This window comes from Strix uralensis, chromosome 13, assembly GCF_047716275.1.
Source record: "Strix uralensis isolate ZFMK-TIS-50842 chromosome 13, bStrUra1, whole genome shotgun sequence".
Lineage (NCBI taxonomy): Eukaryota > Metazoa > Chordata > Aves > Strigiformes > Strigidae > Strix > Strix uralensis.
This window is the reverse complement of record NC_133984.1, coordinates 19,331,066-19,352,171: the sequence shown is the minus strand read 5'-3', so window position 1 is coordinate 19,352,171 and position 21,106 is coordinate 19,331,066. Positions and strand designations below refer to the sequence as shown.

At 49.0% G+C, this 21,106-nt stretch overlaps 1 protein-coding gene across 7 annotated transcripts in view; it reads right to left on the bottom strand.

Annotated features, from left to right (window-relative positions):
• Nucleotides 1-19,282, bottom strand: part of SEPTIN6 (septin 6) — a 32,150-nt gene extending 12,868 nt beyond the window's left edge. For all 7 annotated transcript variants that reach the window (XM_074882223.1, XM_074882220.1, XM_074882217.1 and 4 more), the window contains exons 1-5: nt 19,205-19,282; nt 12,417-12,531; nt 4,640-4,835; nt 3,325-3,511; nt 2,923-3,084 (exon numbers count right to left, since the gene is read on the bottom strand). In XM_074882223.1, coding sequence (XP_074738324.1) covers nt 2,923-3,084; nt 3,325-3,511; nt 4,640-4,835; nt 12,417-12,531; nt 19,205-19,231 — 687 coding nt within the window. In that variant the 5' untranslated portion in view covers nt 19,232-19,282. The remainder of the gene's footprint in view (nt 1-2,922; nt 3,085-3,324; nt 3,512-4,639; nt 4,836-12,416; nt 12,532-19,204) is intronic.
• Nucleotides 19,283-21,106: the final 1,824 nt, after the last annotated feature.

Sequence of the window (21,106 nt, the reverse complement as noted above, 5' to 3'; positions counted from 1 at the left end):
GCTTCTCCCACAGATATTAATGCTTTTTGTTTGCTTCATATTGAGGTCTCTGGGAGAGTGAAGTAAGGGGATTTCCTAGGGACAAGGCAAACGATGGGAGCAGGAGGAGCAACCCGAGACAGTGGCATGCTATGGCCACACAGGCACAGCCTGAACCTCAGCTGTGCATGGGCCTGCTTACACTCAACAGCAGAGTCACTTCCTCCACTGGTATCAACTGTATCAACTGTTCAGCTGCTGTCTTTGCCAGGGAAAAAGTGCTGGTATTTCCTTCTTCCATCAGCAAGGAAGTTCCAGCTTCCACCATGTGGGACAGCTCATGTAGCTGCATGTGGTTTCATTTAACTAGCAGGTGCAGGGAGAATATTTTCTTCAGTAATTAGACTAATTCATTCAAAATGGAAAAGCCAATAGGGAGTTGAAAGAATAGGAGAGCTTGTTTTTCTTATTTAAGAATAAAATCCAGATGGGAAGAGACCTAAAGAATTTTGGACAGTGTTTTCTCTGAACTTGTAAATATATGCTTGGTGGGGTTCTCAAAAAGACAAAATCTGTTTCAAGGAAAATCAGGCATCTTGTTCTGAAGAGTTTAATCTGATTATTTTCTAAATACTTCACTTGATGCCTTTGTTCATGGTTAAATACTTTTGTTTCTGATTATGATGGCCCAGATTTTAAATCCTTCAGTTAATCAATTCCTGCCAGATCAAACAATATTTTCTCTGTTTGGTAAGCCAATTTGGACTGCAAAATACTCTGGAAAAAAATTTCAAATGCATCCAGCACAAGTGGATATAGTAAAATGCATATGAAATAGTGAGTTTGCATATTTTAAAGCCAAATTTTACTTTTCATGTGAAAGACAACTAATGCAGGTTATGAGCAAAACATTAAAACCAGTCTCAATTTTCTCTCTAATTAAAAAAGAAAAAAAAAAGTAACTGATCCAGAGAAGTTGCCAGTCAGCAAGAAGCGTTACTTAAATATGAAGACTGCATTTATAACCTTTCAAAGGTGTTGATCTGTAACAGGCAAAGATAATGAAGCTTTCTGTAGAGAAGTACAAACACAAAGGTTAAGGCATCTGATTCAAATCAAAGTTTCCCATTCCTCAATTTCAATTACGACTAAAATTGGTAATTTAAGTCACAAACCTAAACCAACCCATCCTGACTCTTCTACTGGTCTCAATCTCTCCACAAGTTCATCTGACCTGAGGCATAAGCAGATTTGTCTTACGTTACTAATAAAATCAGCACTTGGGATACAAGTTTTCCAGGTCTGCAAAACTGCCTTGATCAGATTCGGATTCTGGCCTGCTTAGTTCTATAAACCTGGTAATTATGATTTATATCACTTTAATGGGGGATTTAAAGAGCTGATCTCTCTGTGCAGCAGCTGACACAACCCAGAACATCTATGACTTGAGACAGCGATTCCCTCCCAGGAGACATGTAAATAAATGGCTGAAAGGAAAGATGAGCTGAAGTTTACCTCGGCCCTCAGAAGGGCCAAGGGGAGAGGACTTCTCCCTTTGTCATCACACCTCTGGTTCCTTGAGGACTCAGCGATGTTGCATCTTCATTTCCAGGAGTAACTGTATTCCTACATAGTGAGAGCACTAAGCACTGAGAAAGATGCCATCACAAAACTACTCTGTCCAGGAAACCACCACTGACAGCTCTTGTGTTAGGAAAAACTTCATGTTTCTTTCAGGCCTCTCCACAACACTCTACAACTATTAATATTAGATCAAGACTACACAAAAGCACATCAGCTGGACCTGTACTTCACCAGCAGCAGTTAAGCAACTTCCCCTACTTGCCTTCCTGTAAAAACCTTTCTGGAAAATGAGAGCATGATCAGATGTACTGTCAGAGGTGCCAAGGGACAGCTTCCTCCATCTTTACGGAGCCGCAGACAGGCACCCACGATGCTGGGAATGCCAGAGCCAGAAGAGGCACCTGCAGGCACCTCGAGACATGTTTGGCCCAAGTTGTGTACTGTTTTTCACACGTTGCTGGTTAACTCCTTGCCACAGGATCATGGAAGTTCACTGGTGGGGGGGCATCAGGGTTAGATGCTGGGGAAGTATGTGGGGGAAGTGAAGCATCACACACATTTCCTCTCTTCTTATGTACTCCAAAAGTGACAAAAGCAGATGTTTAGGGAAGAGGAGGGCCACTGGTCCCACCCCTGTGCTTTATTTCTCACATCAGCACTTGGATATAGCTCAGGGAAGCCAGTGCTCTAACCAGCCTCGTTGTATCCCCCTGCCCATCCGTTCTGGCCAACAGCACCAGAGCCAAAAGGCAAACCAGACCAAGGACGTAGCTAAGTAACTTCATCAATAATAAAACAGCTACTCAGTGCAGACAGGAGTCCCAGAGCCAGCCAGGTGAAGGGGCTCTGCTGCAAGGACAGCCATGAGCAAGACGAGACACCCTGGAGGCAGGGCTTTGCAGGAAACACCAGCCCAGGAAAGCAAAACTATTTGGTGTGAAAAACGCAGGGTGAGGAGCAGAGTGGTAGATGTCTGTAGACAGCCTGCCCCTCACACCAGATGGGTAATACCCATCTGATTAATTCATAACCCAGGCCTGTCCTTGTCCTGCACAGCCAGGCCTCACCATCTGTCTGATTTCCTACATGTGCCTCAAAAGCTATGCATTAGGACAAGGAAAAGGTTAAAAGACAGTCTGTTTTCTGACTAGAAAAGCCCACCAGAGAGGCAGTAAGTAGCCTGCCACAAGGCTCTGTTAGCCTGGGATAACACTACAAGGATGGGATCCCTGTGGAATCCTTTGGTTTTAAGACACAAAATAAAAGGGAAGGTAGATTTAAGAAGCACCCCAACATGGGCCACCAACCCCTACAGTGACAGTGCTGTTCTGGGAGATGAGGAAGCACCGAGTCACTTACATTCATTGTCCCATTTATCTCCGCCACTGATTCATCATCTGTTGGGAACTGGTAGATCTGAACCCCGTTACTGACCAGTTCGCTTGTGATTTTAATTTTAAATTTGGTCAGCTCACTCTTGGAAATGGCATCAGATTTGGCAATGATGGGAATGATGTTCACCTAGAAAGGAACAGAGTGGTAAGAAATCCTCAGCTTTGCTCCAGGGAGTTTTTTCCAAGTCTGCAATACAACTTACAAAAACTTAAAAGTGCTCAATAGATCTACAGGATTTATTTGCCAACCCAGTCATCTCCACTAGCATAAGGGCTATTTCAAAGCGGGGAGATATTCTCTGGAAAGGCAGCAGCCTTTCCGCCACGCACACAGCAAACCTGCCCAGTAAGAGTTAAACGTGCCTACCTTGCTGTCAAGCTTCTTCATTGTTACCAAGTCCAGGGATTTCAGAGAGTGGCCTGTCGGAGCAATGAAGTACAAGCAAGCATGGATCCGGGTGTCATGGTAGTTGTGCAAGACCCTTTTTATCTTCAGTTCTTCTTGCAAGTAGGCTTCAAACTGAGCATCAATGAACTCAACAATGGGCTTATAGCTTTGGTGGAAGGAAGGGGAAAAAAAAAAAAAAAAAAAAAAAAGAGTTGGACATCTTGCAGTCAGAAAGGTAAACAGAAGTGCTCCTTTTTTAAGAAACAAGCCGCTTGTTAAATTTCACTTCCCAAGACCAATTCTCTCAATCTCCCTTCCTGCCCACCCGTAAGAAATTTTAAAGTTGCGCTACACCAGCCTGTTTGACAAAACACAGTCCTGGAGATTCAGCAGAGGACAGGAGACACGCCATCCTCTCCAGGGAAAGTGCACTCTCATAGTTTGAAATGTGAGGGTGAGAGACTTTTAAAAGGAAGGATAATGGAGACACAGTAGTAGTGTGAATGTAGACCTTGCTTGCACTGAGGGACAGGACAGCTTGCTGCTCTCACAGCCCCGGGTCCTGCCGGTGGAAGATACATCTCCATCCAGCACTACCTTTGCCCAGTGCTCTGGGGCAGGAAATCCCTGCAACTCCCTTTCAAGGCTGTCTGAATACAGAGCCTGTCAGACTCACAGTGTAAAGGACATCAGTGCATCTTAAAACTAAAAAGAAAATCTAACAGACAGACCTTCAACAAAACAATTCCCATCTGCATTGCCTCTGTGAAGATGCACCTTGGAGACAGTCTGGTGGAATGGCACATGCCTTAACGGCCATGCTCCAGCCACACTGGGACGTGAGCTGCCAGAGATACTTCCCCAGGGTATCTCATTGCACATTTATCGTGCTTGCTTTGGCAACACGGAAGAGCCTGACAGAAGTGGCTGTTAAGCCAAGTGGTCACTAGACCACGCTAGAGGTTTGGTTGGCAGCTTGTGGTCAGCACAGCACAAGAAAAGCAGCACAGATACCCTGGAGCTCCCCAACAGATTAATTTGGGCAGAAGGCTGCCAGCAAGGCAAATATTCCTCTGACAGCACGAGAAAAGCTGCTTTGATAGCTGGAGCAGTGCTGACACACCTCAGCCTCTGTCCTCTCTTCTACCTGTCCTGTCCCAAAGAGACAACAAAGACAAACCATAAGAAGGAAGGAGGAAAACTTTACAGCGCAGTCTGGCCCAACTAGGACTCAGGGAGAGAATCTGCATGAGAAAACCAGGTCACGATAAAGCCTCTCTCCCTCTTCACTCACCTGTCCTCTTTATTGATCTGATCTCCAAAGCCCACTGTGCTCACAATAGTCAGTTTGAGGTTGACGTTGCTCTCCTGAAGGTCATAGGTATTGGATTTCAGCTGGACCCCAGGCTGTGAGTGAGATGCTGGGTCACCTTCAAACTTAGTGTTGAAAAGTGTGTCCATGAGGGTGGACTTACCAAGGCCAGTTTCCCCTATTGGAGAAAAAGACAGTTGAAATGTTCTGTTGAATATTAACATGGCTTGGCCTTTCAGCTTCCAAACATTAACAGGGGTGAAATTGTAGCAGATGAAAGCAGATCTCATGCTCCAAAGGGATCGTCTGGCAAGCAGAAAGCCATGTACAATGGGAGGTCTGTATTCCGGGAAAATTACATTTCACAGTCTAATGGCCATTAAAATTGTTAGAAAATAGAGATGAAAAGAAAGAGGTGAAAAGGCAAAGGGGAAAGCAGCGCTCAGATACTACATAAACCCACAACTACACTACAGAAGATGAGAAGATGCTGTTTTCATTAAAAAGTGTCAGAGGGAACGGGGCTCATTGCCATTTCCAAAAAAAGATGCTCCAGATCAACATGCTTCTAATAAGCAGCCACTGAAATAGCCTCCTTCTGTGCAGAAACACTGAGAGTTGGTTCCAGTTCTACAGCAAGTTGTACAGTTGGTTTCTTGTACCCACAACAGATTGAGTTGGGGAATCAGCATTCTAGACTGGAAGGGGACATTTTCTGTAATATCTGGTTTCCATACCTTAGGGGCTACACAAGCTACAATACTCTAAAATCTGCTTCCAAAAGTTCTGCAGCATTGAACTGTTATTTGGATTCCATCTATCAATGGGGAATTATTTCCTTGTCTGGAAGAAAGACAAATCCCAGAGACCAGTCTTTTAGATACATCCCAGGAAGAACAAAACAAATCCCTCCATGCACTCATTGTACAGGGGAGCCTCTCTTACCACACTCTGACAACGGAGCCAGCTTTCCGAGCTCAAAGGATCTGACTTTGTGCTAAACCACTAAGCAGTCTGGTTTGCTGCCTTGTGAGGGCTGTTGTGTTGGGGAAATGGCGATTTCTGAGCTGCCCAGCTGGTTTTGCTGAAACTTCAAGAGCTGGCCGAACCCCACCCACTGTGAAAGCTGCTCCTCCAGCCCGCTGTGGGACCACAGGGAGACTGTGTCTGGCTGCAGCAGCCTTCCTCCCTCTCCCCGAGCCCTCAGCTCCCGACCAGACGACTTCATCATTTTCCTGCTTTGCTCAGAAGAAAAGAGCTTCTTATTTTTGTAGGTTTAGAGCTCTGCAACAGATCCAAACTTGCATGAAGTGCCCAATTCAACAAGGGGAAACTCCTCCCCATCCTCCCCCGTCCAAATCTCTGAGCCTCACCCCTGTGAGCAGGCAAATTCTTTTCTCCTGGCCTCAGAAGGGACTTCTCGAACTCACAGCTGAAGTACATGACAGGCAGGGCAGGGCAAACATCCACTGCTCGGGGAACTGAGCGTCTCAGATTGCCATGATCATGTGTCAAGTATCCTTCCAGAGGCAGCAAGATTCATTAACATTTGAAAGTCAATGCACACCTTGAGCTGCAGAGCTGCCTGGGAGCCAGCTAAGAGCTTGTGCTCCATCACCCACTGATGCCAGCTACGGCCATAACAGCCACAAGTCCAGCTGCTCTTCACACCAACCTCGTCTGCAATTCGAAGGGGAGAAGAGGGAGTCAGCACCAGGAGCTGACGTTGCTGCAATCCCTTCTGCTACATCAATGCATCAGTCGTATCTACCGCCGACCGGAGTGCACCGACACGAGGAAGGGAGTGGGACCCAGCAAAGTACAAGGTTATCTCTGTCACTGGAAGAATGAGCTGGACCATCCAGAAGACTCATGGCTGACCACAGCAAGCCCTTCATTGACTTGAAATCTCATAGTCTGAGCTTCTGGGGTACCATTTTCCCCAAACAGGGAGCAGGTGCACAAAGCACAGCAGACCAGAGCATTGCCACAGTTTGGACAGGGATTTTCAGAGTTAACAGCAGACAGCCTGCACAACCTGCCAGGCCTTTCTCAGGGATTCCAGGAAAACAGCAGCATAAAAAAAGAAAAATCTAAACAGCCTGAGAAGGCTGCAGCATTTCCAGAGCCCCTGCCAAGGGATGGGTGGGACAGAGCAGGGGGTTGGCTGCTTGCCTGCAAATGCCAGGATCCCTGATGGGGCATCTCAGGACAGGGGAGCTCGCAGCCCTGGGGTGCAGGAGCATCGTCCACACACCAGCCTGCAAAGCCTCCTCCTGTGCCACTGCCCCACGTTCTCTGTCCCACAGCCTGGTGGGCCCCAGAGCAGGGTTGGATCCAGCAGTCTGTGCCCCGAGCCCCCAGAGCTGCAGGACAGGGTGACAGGGGAGCAGCAGCAGCAACCAGGGCAGGGAACTGCTCTCTGCAGCGGATGCTTAAGGTCACCTGTAAATCATGCTGGCTTCCGGGCAGACAAAACACCCTGTAAAGCCACCTCCCCTTTCTGCCTCCCTCCTCCTTTAGGAGGAAAGGTGTTCACATAAGTCAAAGACTATTGTTTAAACACGTTCTGAACCTGCTGATCATTGCCTACTTTAAATCAATCTAATGTGTTGTTTCCAGCAGGAGTGACTTTAACTGTCAGAGGGGCCAGGAGAAGTGCTAAGAGATGCAGGCAAATTTTCAAGACAGAAAATGCTTTTATACTCCATCTCATGCCAGCTACACAGGGCCAGCAAAAGCAACTTTGAATTCACACACTGAGGTTTTCCTTTTGGAAGGGGAAGATCAGAACTTGGTAAGGCATTTTTCCATAGGTGCAAGTTGCCCATCCGAACACCTGCTTCATGTTAAAACACAAAACACCCAGCCAGTAACATGGCATCTCAAACGTGAAGTCTGCAAACCAGAAATGACCTTCAGCCAGCAGATACACCCGTGCCCACACAGTGTAACCCCACTGACAGGGCACAGCATTAAAGCCTGCCAGGGAAGAGGATGGAGGAGAGAGGAAAGACTATCTCAGCTAAAAGAAACATGACGTTAACACTGATGGAGTGACATGAGATGGTGAAAGATTGAAGATGTCAATAATAAAGTGCTTCGCTGTGTTAAATATGACCAGAGCTAGGGAGCAGTGCTACTTTGAAGGGCAAAATGACAGAAGAGAGGATTTCTGAATCTCCTGGGAGTTTCTGCCTCACACAGAGGCAACTTTCTGCTGGCTGGAAGATGTAAATGGTGCCAACTGCTTCTTGTAAGGACAGGAGTCCAGATGGAACAGATGGTCTGATGAAAAGGACAAGTAGTCTGTGCTTGTTCCAGCGACAGCGCTGGAATCTTCTCCAAAAAGCAGAGACGATGAATGGGGATTAGGGGAGGCAGAGTTACCGTGGAAAAAGCAGCGGTGTATGCAAACCAAGCGAGAGGCGTCCTTGGCAGGGAGATTATTTCCTGATGTCAGGCTTATAGGCACACATGTGATTTGATCTCCAAAACTGTATTTAAGATTATGCAACTCGGCAGTGGTCTACTCTCCTGAAGCAGGGCTGACAAAGTGCTGTGGGGAAGACAGGGCAGGGAGGGTGACCTTTACTGTTAAGAGTTTTGCACTGGGAAACTCTGACAGCTATTGAAAAGCTGTAGTGTTGTGCCTTTAAAGCATCACAGGATGAATTTTTGCTGTTAAGCCTGATAATTCTCAGAGATAAAAAAAAAAAAGGTGAGAGACACCACAGCAGTCAAGCTCTGGACACACAGCATCCCTACACCAGTGCCCAGAAGGCACCATCCACTCTTAACACCTGCCAGCCTGCCAGGCTAGAGACACTGTGCCGGGCTCCCTGCATCTCCTCTCCTGAGACACGCTCCCTGCTCCAAGCTCACATGCACGCAGTGTCTTCAGTGCTCTACGGAAACAGTTCATCAAATCCTGCAGTGACGGAGCAGTGGCACCGCTTGTAAACACAGCTGGGACAAGCGCCGCTCTCCTCCCTTCAGCTACTCCAGAGAGATGCCCTGGAGGGGCACCTGGCCAGGACGCCGCTCTCACTCTGGGGCTCTCCAGCGGGTGACCAAGCAGAGCCCCCACCAAAAGACAGCAAGCACCAGTGCTGCAGGGAGTGCATGATCTGGCCATCAGTACTGCAAAGCGACACGTCACGCTGTGCAGGCAAGCGACATGAGGGCTACCCAACACCAGCTCTTCTGGGTGAGATGGAGATGAGGTGAGAGGTGGAGGTGAGGTGCTGCCACACCTGTCTCTGACACTGGCCAGCAGCTATGGTGGAGGAACTAAAGAAGCTGCACCCACAGCAAATGCTCCTTTCCCTTGGGAAGCTGGGAGCTTCCCAAACCAAAATGGGTATCTTTGTGCTGAATGCACCTTCGCGGCTTCTTCCTTGCACAGTAATTTTGGCATCCTAAGCACTCCGCAGCAGTAAGCTGAATTATACACCACAAAAGCTGTACCTCCTTTTTTGTGCTTGGTGATTTATTTTGCTTTTCCCTAGTACATGTTAAGTGAAACAACAAACAACTGCTTGCTGGCCCCCTTCTCCACATCACTCAGGATTTAAGAGGCCCCAGTCATACCATCCTCAATCAACTCTGTGGGAGGACAGAGGAGTCCTTGGAGTATTTCCCCGTTCAAAGGCATGGAGCAGTTTTCACAAGAGTGCTCTTTCATGAGGGAACAACACCTGTCCTTCACAAGATCAACAACCATGGCTCCAGGTATCACATAATTCAGTCTTAAAGAAAACGTACACACATGCACAGCCCTTTCACATGAAGAAATGGGAACTAATCCAATGTAGCAGGTTTGTTGAGACAAGCCCTGAGGCAGCTCAGCCTAGTAAGGCCATCTCTCAGAGAGGAAAAAATAGTTCTTGCCATCTGATAGGCGTACAAAGATGCCGCATGATTCACCCATCGCAAGACAAAGGCTGGGCTGCGGGGACAACAGGAGCAACATGGGCTCACAAAAGATGCTGAAGCACCTCAGAGGACTACCCGGCTCCCAGCTGCCACCATCCACCCCAGAGGGCAAGGGGGTAGGAGAGGGCTGAGGAGACTGATGGCTTTTTGATTGGTGGAACCCTGCTCTCTCCTCAGCTGGTTGCACCAGTGACCACAAAACCAACCACTGGGCAACTTTCAGGCTGTACAGCTCATCACCCCACAGAAAGCTGACTGCTGAAGAGCAGGCACCGCAGCTCTGCACGAGGAAAACTGTGTACATCCCTCCTGACCCCAGCCGGTGAGAGCTTCTGCATGCCAAGGGGCTCACTCGTTTGGAGTGAGAGACCTCAAGCAGTTGTGGTATAGCCCCTGGGAAAAGAGAAGGTATTTCTGCCACAAAACAGTCATTTCTTGTTGCACTGAATAGGCTGGTTAGAACAAATCCCCTGCAAATCCAGGGAGAGAGGAAGGGGGAAGCTCCTGCTTATAATGGGATACTAGTTTAATGCACGTGTAACCTACCCTGGCCAAAACTAAGAAAGTTTACGTTAAAAAAAGTCAGCCTATTTATTCTTCCTCTTTCTTTACTCCATCTCGCTGAGAAATACAGTCAGCACAGGTCTCCGTCATTAAATACTTCTCCAGCCCTTGCACTGAACTAAGAGGCAACTAACATTTTATCACAGAAGCTTTAGGAATAAAATGGTTGTGCTGAGGAATAAAGTATCAGAGAAACCATCCACAACCCCTAACTTTGTATGAGGTTTGCTCATTTATTCTATCTCTGGCTCTTGTCTCAAAGGGGAGACAGCTTTCAGCATGAGAAGAGCTAAAAATTGCACCACTCTGGACGTGCTGCAGAGAGGCATTTCTGAAGATTTCCTTGGCTCCTTCACCAGGAGCTGGAGGAACTGGTGGCTCAGATCCAGCATGGCGCAGAGCAAAATTGTCATTAGATTTTTTCCTCCAACAGATCCCACACACAGCTTAAAAATGGGGGGCAATGAAGTGCCTTTCTATCATGCTTAGTGGCCTGACTACAGGATCAGTTAATCTGTTTGTTGTTTTGTTGGCTTCAATTCTGAGTTGCTCCCTGTTCTTTCAACTTTTCACCCCAAACTCCTGCTGTACAAGTGAGACCCAACAGAATGACAGATGGACTCTGGGACTTGTCATTTTCTTTCTCCAGGATGTTTAAGAGTTTAACTTTGTTACCACAAGTTAACAGAGGCACCAGACAACTCTTAAAAGACATTTTAAAGCCTGACCTCCTCAACTCAAGATTTACAGATCTTTTTCTAATGAAGCTTATTAAATTTTCCTATAAAGCTTCTTTATTTCAAGATTGATCATGTCTGTGTTATTACTCTTCACAAAAGACTGACATTAATAACTAATGTGCATTGATCTTGGCAAGTCCTTGTTATTCAGATCAACAAGTGATTAATGCATCCTATTTCTGTCCTGCAAAGAGGAGAGCAGAGGCATTCAGCTCCTCTCCACATCTCAAAGTGAACATATAACCACAGGAGGCATCCACTGCTACACCTGTAACTTGTAGAAAAAAAATCCACAGCAGCTCGGTAAGCGCAAAAGGAAATACTTTACGACTTCAGTCTTCGGGATAAGAGTTTCACTAGGTCACATCACATTCACGTACTGTGGAAATCACCTAGTGACTCAGTCTGACAGTGACCTCCACTTGTCAGCAAAGTTTATCATCTCACAGCAATGCCATTGTCAGGGAAAGTTTTTTTCTCAGCTCCATTTAACAGGGAGGGAGCTCCCCTCTCCTTGCCCTACTCCTCTTATCTCAGACTTAACCCTGTCCAGGTCTATACCATGAGCTGGATCTCTCACAGGAGGGGACAGACAACCTTCGTGCAGGTGTAGAGCTGACCACCAGCTAAGATGAGTCCCCAGAGGGAAGAGCTGCAGCTGTGGATAAGCTCTCCCCTCTGTCACGCCGGGCACTGCTGGGAGCATCTGCAGACAGGACCTACTCTGAGCAGCCATGGCCACACAATAACCTCCTGCTCCCAGAGGCAGGGCACCAGCACCAGTAAACCAAAATAATTGTCCTATCAGACAGTTATTAATTCTCTATTATTAATTTCCTTATCCACCTTACCAAACTACTGTACCAAAGCCATACAAGATTTTACTTGTGTTACCTAGGAGTGCCTCTGAGGAGGGACCATTTGGGATCCTAACCCTGGGGAAGACCTGTGAGATGGGCAGAGGCTGCAGGGACAGACTCCAAGGCCTACTACAGTAGCAGGCCCCAGCCGAGATCCATACCACAAGGCAGCTTGGATAATCGCCTGACCAGCTAAGGCTTCGCCAGACACTATATTAATTCAAGTATGCACTGAAGGGAGGAGAAAAAAATAGCTTTTAGTGATTTAAGAGAAGTATGACTGGTATTTTGTTAAAATAATTATTATAATAATTCAATGCCTAACCAAACAAGACCTCAGAACAAAGTTCTCTGGCATGAGTACCTATTTTCTTTTAAAAACATGAAATTTAAACATACCAGGAAAATAAAGATCGTAATAAAAGCCTGGTATTTAAGGCATTTTATTTCTATGGTTCACTGCTTGGTAGAAAGACATACTGCATAACCCCAGCAGGGATTTCCTAGGGCACCATTAAATCTTGTTACTGAAAATAGACAGAACAGTTGGGGAAATTTAAATCAAAGCTACCTTGTTAATGCTGTCACCTACAAGCTACATCCAGCTGCAGAGAAACCCTTTTCAGCAAGAGAACTTCCCAAAATGGAAATACTCACCCACACACAGGATGTTGAAACAAAACCCATGATTAACTGACTTATTAACCAGCTGGTCAGGCAAACTGTCAAATCCTACGTGTCCGGAAAGAGGGACAGTACGACAGCCTTCACCCTGAAATACAATGAAATAGTTGTGTCATTCTCAAGCAAAATACACTTATCTGTACAAACCCTTAAGACCTCACAAGTAGAATCAGCTGCACAGTCCAAGCAAACATTTGCATGTATACTGTAAATTATGTCAGCACACTTCCCTCCTCTCCAAAACAAATCCAGACGGCACAAATAGAACGTTTCATTTGCTGCACATTAGAAGGTAGCCCTGTCAGAAAAAATATTAAACTGTGCAAAACTCCTACCCAAACACGGCTGCTGAAATAGAGGCAGCAAAACCTTTTGTTTCTTGAGAAATTACATAGACACTCAAGTCTCACCTTATACTGAAAACAAAAAGAATCCCCTATGCAAAGGAATGTATTAATGATGCCTCCTCTAAGCCTATTGCAATTCACTTAATGTGAATTGTAACTCACATGTAATCCACATTCACAGCTGCAATTATAGAAACCAACTAGAAACAGGAAAACTGTACCTACATCTAGTAACTGGACAACCCAAACACACTGCCTCTGCAAAGCTCAAGGGCTGTAACAAAGAAACAGCAGAGGATACAGTCTTCAAGCTATCAAACACAGCAATATCTTCCATGTTGTTATGAAGACAAAAATCCCAGACTCCAAACGGGAATCTGTCCAAAGCTATAAAATGGCCATTAGACCAGAATCAGGGATCACTGAAGGAAGCTGCAAGCAAAATGCTTGCACGGGCAGGTGGCCAGACCACACAAAGCAGCAGGTCTTCTCCAGCTCTGAGTGTTGCTATCTGAACTTCAGACTGTATCTTTCAAAGCTAGGAACTGAACAGAAAAAAAAAAGCTGAGAAAGTGTCCAGAACTGAGCTGCTCTTAACCACTCGTCCCTGTCAGAAGGGAGGCTGCACGGGGGTTTGGGAGCAGAGGTACCCAAACCTGCTGGCTAGGGGGCACAGGCTGCTCCTGCTAGGCCACCCAAAGGACTTCACGAGAAGCTGCTCCCACGCCCTGCCCTCTCCTCTGCCCGACACCACTAACCGAGTCTCCCTGGCCAGGCGTCCCCTCTCCCCCAGGAAGCGGAAGGGCCGAGCTCCAGCTCCTGCTGTGCTCCACACCCAGCACCGCCACTTGCTTCTGGAGAGGGGTCAGAAATTTCCACCTGGCCATTGCACAAAGGCCTATGCACACCAAGGCACTCCGGGTTCCAAACCTGCACAGCAGACAGTAATAAACCACATGCAGAGGCTCAGCCTCAGAAATGGCATCATGCAAAAAGGAGAGTCAGTGGTAACCCCGCATATATGTGTGTACTGTTTAGTTCCCCTCCTGCAGTCCCCCAAAAGCAAAGGCTTTTCTGAACAATGTATTTTAGTGCCAAATACAGAAAATCACCCTCTGGCCTTTCAGGGAGATCATCAGTTTGCAAGAAATACTACAGCCAAAAGACAAGAGTTTATAGGGTGTAATTTTTAACTTACTCTTTCAGAATCATGTTTTCACGTATCTTGAAAGCCTGTTTATAGGGACAGGCATACTGGTTTCCCCTCTTCTGTTAATGGCACTGGTATTTTAAGCTAGAAAAACATCCTCAAGGACTGCACTCACTACAGTAGCCAGTCAGAGTATGATTACTTGCCTTGTTACTTTTTGCTGGTGTGTTTTTTTTTTCCCAGATATGAGGCTCCAAATACACTTCCGCCATTAACCATATTTACCACCCTGTGATGTGTAAATATGTTTCCCCTTAGCCATATTTTGTGTATTAGTATGACTCTTCCTGCCAAGATGTTCACCAAATATGGTGCTTTATTAATTCCTGAACACCTTGCCTCCAAATGACACGTTCAATAGGACGGCACTCAAGTTCCTCAGCAGATTCTGTTTTCACCTTCTGAGGATGCAGCTCTGAGGCCCAATAGTTCACAAACAGCCAGCTAAAGCAGAAGAAAGGGAGACCATCAGGCACACAGATTTTGTGACAAGATTCCTAAACTCTCCTAAACTGCTTCCACCAAAACAAACTGGGGTATCTCGTGACAGTGTTTGATCGGCACTGAGAGGACCACAGCCCCAGTGAAGAAGATGGGTGGACAGTGTCTGCAAAGGCATGAGAGAACCACAGGCAGACTCCTCCTGGGGAAGGAGAAATATCAAGTGTATTTTTAATACTCAGCCTTAAAACTGCACCATTGGAAGACTGTTTGAACACTACTCTCCCCAGGAAGCGTGGGCAGGAGTGTAGGCTCTCATTAAGAACAAATCTTCTCCTCATCCCTAAATATAAGTGTGATCCAGATGGAACAAAATAAACAGTAGAAGTTAAGCCACTCTCAGCTGAGAGGAGGCATTTACCATCACACAGAATTCAGCCTGCAAGTCATTTCCTGTAGCTTTTCTAGTCACCTGTGGTTTTATAATGCAGTTAAACCACACTTCACATTTGCTACAGGCCAGGAAACAAATACTGCAAAATCTGATTTCCAGTCACTGCAGCTGAGCCTTCAGGTTAAGTACGCAGCCACGAGGTATATTGTGCTGCTCTGGCTAAAAATCTAAAGCTTGGCCAAGGCATCGAGAGATCAGATGCAGTGAAAAAAAAGAAAAGAAATAATGTTTTAAGGTCAAACTGGTTTTGACACACATCAGAAAGTTGTCAGCAATTACCAAACCTGTGGAGAGAAAAGAAACACTTTCTATCTGATCCACCAAGTCACAAGCCTTCACGCACCAAGTGGTGTCTCTGTATCCAGAACGCAGCTATATATAAACAGCATCACCAGAAACAACATATGAACACAGTGATTAGTCATCCTGCCTGTACAGTAAATGTAGCTTTGGATTACCTTGTTCAAAACTGAAGGAGAATGTTAAGCTTATAAAGCTTTTTTGCTGAAAAAGTATTCAAGAGCTATCTTCCATTATTTATCTTCAAAAATAATCTTTCAGGTCAAATTTAAAACGTATAAAGAGGTACCAACAAGGTAAGCAAGGCTTAACTATTGTCTGTGTGAAGGCTTTTTCCACAAGCATCAGTAAGTGCTGGATGGCCAAGACTCCTTCCATACTCTCTATTTTAAACTTAGCATCTTCTTGGAACGAAGACAAAGATGGGATCTCTGGGAAGCCAGTGTGAACACTGGCACCACACCAAGATACCAGATGCCTTTTTTTTTCCCCCACATACACAGAGTGACCCCCCCCAGGATAGAATGGGCTATTGTTGCTCAGGAGGAAGCAAATAGTGTTTGCCACAAACAAGATTCAAAGAACAAAAAGAGCAACACGCTCTCTTGCTGCATGACCAGGCGGGGCTATTGCAGAGTGAAAGTAAGGAGTAGCCAACTTGGGGAGGTTTTTTTATTTTTTCCCTGTCTTTGGAGAATTCACACACCTTTTGTTAGGGCTTCTCCATGCCACAGAAAGCACCACTGCCTACTCTAATTCTTACAGAGAACTATCAGAAGTATATGGAAAATATAAAGATGTTATAATAAATGACCCCAAGCCTGAAAGCACTGCACATTAAATATTAGTTTATATAAAATGGGCAATTTAGACTCCAGGTGTTTGAATCACTCCAGGGTCCTTGGGATGAAAAAACAATCACAGGAAAACCTTGCTGAATGTGTGTCTCTGTCTTGATCTGCTTTACATGACAAGTAGGTACACTGCTGTCACCTCCTGACATCCTTGGAGCCCCGAGAGCCCGTTACCGTTTTGTGGAGATAAAGCAAAGTATCCTCCCTGAGACACGCAATGGTGCTGCTCATGGTGAATGTAAACATTCCATATTCAGGACAATTTCTGGTGGCCTGGACTAAAGGAACAATGAAAAAGGACACCACAGCAAAGGAAAAGCCTCCACTTGGCAATATTCAGGCAGAGCACAGCAAATAAAGAATGTTACAGCTCTGAACCCAAGGGACCCAGTGTCCAAACGAGGCCTGCACAAGAAAACACTCCTAAAACTGCAGTACAATACTACTTCTGCACCTAACTGAAAACAGTGCTTCTGTTTAGGACACTGCCAGCTGACATTTAGTACTTCTGACAAAATTTCCCACCTCTCCCCAGATAAGAATCACTTCAAACGCCGAGGCCTTGGAGACTCCCTTCAGAGGATTTCCAAAAATCACAACAAACACAACAGCACCATCCCTCAAAAACACCAAATCAAGCAACGCTCAGAGCTCCACCACCACTGCTGATGCTCATAGCAGCTGCTCCCCTGCCCCTCTGCCACCCCATAATGCTGAGACCTGGAGGGTTAACCCCTGTATCTGAGACAACTCTTGCACAAGAAGTCAAAAATCAAATCGCAAAGCAAGGCAGAACCTGAATTCAGGTTTCCACACCACAGTTTTTCACATCATCTTTAAGCCAGAACAACATCAGATCCCTTCTCATGACCTCGGTGTTATAGCATCCATATCCCCAGACTGCATTTGGCTCTGATTAAACACCAAATTAGAGCAACACTTCTACCAGTTACTTCTCACTTGTACAAGTGTGTAATTCTCTTATGCAATGAATTATCCAGCAGACAGTATAAACATCCCCCACGAGATAAATGCAAAGCAGGAATGTAAAGTGTAGAAAAGACTTTGTATTTCTTCTCCTTGCTCAGCTGATAACAAATTGTCAGGATGCATATAAAAGAAAAACAACAGAAAAGTGGGAGAGAAATAGTTCCATATCAGCCACCACAGAAAGCAAGAAACATCTCACCAAAGTTCCTGACCATCGACCACCCTCTTTTCAGGAGCATTGCATCATTCAGCCATTCAACATTCACAAACAGTCAAGTGCTTCCGAAATTTCAAATTGTGACAGCTCTTAAGATTACATTTCTTTATGCCCCTTAAGTCAAAGGGCTGCAGAAACACCACGCTGTTTGGATACGTTCCCAGGAGAAGTCTCCTCCAGCCGTTAAAAAACACATATCTGTATCAGCAGTCTTAATGATTTTTCTGACCTGTACTGAAGGGAGGAGAGACAGTGCCCAACAAGCAGGTCCTCTGCCTGCCCTCCACCCACAGAGAGCAGGGTGGACACATCCCCTGTGGGTCTCAGCGTTTAAATCCTGCACCCTCCATGCCAGCAGAGGACAGGAGAGGGGCCTCAGCTCAGCTGTGACGGGGCTGCCATGGCCACCCAGGGAGGAGGGAGTTTTCACTGACTATCTCCACAATAAACGTGGATTTAGATCAAGGGTTTACTGGGACAGAGGCAGGGTGGTGACCCCAACCCCCCCACGTACCTAGCCCCAGCTCTCACACGTGTTTAACCCCGGCAGCACACAGAGAGCAGCCCTCTGCATCACCAGGATGTTATGGCTGACTGCTCCACAAACCACGGCCACGACCGGATGCCCAAGACCTGGGCTGACAAGTCGTCTGTCTGGGCAAAGACATTTTCAATTTGCAGCACACTAATTTCATGTCCATCTCACAGCTGGCTTTCCCTTTGCCTCCGAAGAGAGGCTGTGCCGTACCATAATTCATTCCAGGCCACTAGCAGATGTCTGAAACTCCTGTACATTATCTTAGGAAAGCCTAACGTTCAATTTCTTCAAAAGACAGGGGAGCAAGTGAGTCACTTTACATACCTTGGCAGTCACATACAAGGCAATGGGTATGTCCAGAGGAAATAACATCACGAACTGGCAAGGAACGGCTACATCTACCCGCTCAACAAGATTGGGTCCATGCTAAAACCTACCGCTTTGAAGATGAAACGGCAAGCATTCATCTCAAGTATTATTTCTGTACTAACGCCTGGACAAGAAAGTTGGAAGCCCATCAAAACACAGACAAAACGCTTCCACATGCAAACACGTTACAGATGCCTCCTTAGCATTTCTCTAACCAGTGCAGAGGTGGCTCAACTCCCTCTGCCCCTCTTCTGGATAATTCTCCGCAGGCACACTGAGCTCTGCACCGCGCCAGGGGTGCGGGCGAGCAGCGGCGGCCGTGCCCGAGGGCAGCCGGGGGGACACCGCGGGGGGGCCCGCGGGGACAAAGCGCAGCGGGGATGCGGTGCCGGGGCTCGGCGCGGGCTCCCACGACTCCGCCGCGGCACACGGAGCCGGAGCGGCGCCCTCCGCCGCAGCACGCACTACCGAGAGCGGGATGGCGGTCTCTCCGGGAGGCGGGCAGCATCCCTGGAGAGACAGGGACCACCGCCGCGCCCTGGCCTGGCCAGGGGCCCCCAGCACAGGGTGGGGGTGCAGGATAAGGCCTCTCCATCTCGGCAGTCCGGCCAGCCCCGCGCTGCGGGTCCCTCTGCAGCCGCGGCGGGGCCCAGGGGCGGAAGGACTGGCAGGGCAGGACCCCCGGGCCCACCCGGGGCGGGCAGCCCAAGGTCGCCGGGGCGGGCTGCTACCCCACAGCCAGCGGGGGGGACACACCCCAAACCTTCCCGCCCCCAAGTAACCCTGGCTCCCCTCAGAGCTGCCCCCAAACCCCGACATCCACACACACACACACACACACCCCCCCCGGGAGGCCGCCACCGCCCCGGGCCGAGCCCCGCAGCCCCCCAGGCCGGCGCCCCCGCAGCCCGCGCCCCGCCCGGCGCCTCGTGACCCGGCCCGGCCCGCCGCCCCAGCCGTGCCAGATGCTCCCGCCTGCCGCCCCGGTCGGGCCCGGCCCCCACGAGGCCGCCGCCGCCGGCGCCCGGCGCCCACTCCCACCTGCCGCGCCACCTCGGCCGCCGCCATCGCTGCGAACCCGCCACAGCGCCCGCCCCGGCCGGGCGGGAGGCTCCGGGCGCGCCCACCGCGACGCCGCGCGGGGGGGGACGGGACCCGCCGCGCACCTGGCCCCGCCCAGCCCCGCGCCCCTCGCGCCACCGCCCCTTCGCCCCGCCCCGCCCCCCCGCTCTCCCGCTCGGCTCGGTCCCGCCGCTCCCGCTCCCGCCGCTCCCGCCGCCGCCGCCCCGCTCCGGGAGGCGCGGGGCTGCCAGCCCCCCCCGCGGCCGCCCGCGATGGTGCAGCCCGAGCTGCGGGCGGGGCCGCGGCCGCAGTGTGGCGGGGCGCGGGGAACAGGGCGCGGGGAGCGGGGCGGGCAACCGGGGGCGGCGAGCGGGGCCCGGGCGCATGGCCAGCGGCTCCGCCAGCCCCCCGGCCCGGGTGGGCCGTCGCCTGGAACTCGGCCGCGCCCTGCCCGCCCCAGCGCGTGAGGGGTTCCCTCGCCCGGACCCTGCCCGACAGCCCTGCGGCCCCCCGGTGACACGGGCCGCGCACCCGGCCGGGTTAGAGCAGAGCCGTGCAGCGCTGAGGCTGGGTTGGGGTTCATTGTCTGGGTCTAAGGGTCTGAGGGACACCTCAGTAGAGCCCTTGCTATTTAAAATAAAATGTCTGCGCGCTTTGCACACTCTCCCTGAGGTCCATCGGGATGGGTTGTGCTCCCCCAGCAACCGGAGTGATGGCGGCTGGGCCGATTTCTTTTCCAGCGGCAGTACAGCCCCTTCCCCAGCCCCTCTTGGCCCTTCAGTGCAGCCTCAGCTCCCCGGCCTGGTGGGCAGGGGCTGGATAAGCCCATCTGCTGCTTTGAGGGTGTAGCTGGTGCCACTTGGGGTTTCCCTTCATTTGATGCCAGCACAAGCATCAAAAAAAGGCTAAGGGAGGATCACTACCCAAACAAAGGCTAAGAGAGGGTCCCTACTCAAAGCAAATAACTTTCCCAGCCCCTGGGACCCCCGAGTAAAGCCCCCAAGGTTGGCACCCCAGTTTTAGCCCAGTCAGAGTACACCAGTGCAACCAGTCCCTATGGCAGGCATGACCAGGGTGGCCCTGAATGGGTACTTTGCTTTGCACCATTGGTGCCTTCATTTCCCCAAAGCAGCACCTCGTTTCCCTCCTTGTTTTGCCCAGCTACCACCCAACGAGTGTTTTAAACTGTTCCCCAGGATCCCACAGCTGTGTGGGTCAAGTTCTCTGCCTCCCTAAGCCCACAGAAGCCACCAACAGCCAGTGACAAAACCAGGCAGTGCCAGAAAGGGAGCAAGGGGACAATTATGTTTTCACCACCAGTCGTTTGGGCTTTATGGGATGATGCCGGCTCCCCACACATCCCAGAAAAACTGGTCCAAGTGGTTGGAGAAAGGCAAAGCTCTCTCAAGGGCTGATGACCAGCCCAGGGCAGGTCAGAGCAGGGCTAAATCTTATGGAAGGCAAAGAAAAAGGGTTGAAGGGCCTGGCGTGGTTCTTAGCTGCCTGACCAGCCGCAAAACTACCTGGTGGCAGTTCAGCCATGCTATGGGTATCTGGATAAGAATGGCCTTGGGAGAAATGGGGCTGGGGGCTGTTTCCTAACAAAATGAGGGTACAAACTGCTGGTGGCTGCAGCTGCCAATAATGCTGGCCATGGGGCCTTGCTGGGAAGTGAAACACAGAAGAGAGGAAGGCCAAAATGCCACTGAGATGAAACACTGGGGGGAAAGGGACCCAAAACACTGCCCTGGGCTGGGTCTTCCTGACAGCACAGAGATCCACAGGCCACCGGGAAAGTACCCCCTTGGGGCAGTAACCTTGGCCTTCCTGAGCACGGCACCAAGGAGCAGCATTGCAGTGGTGGGGGGCAGTTGGGGGGGG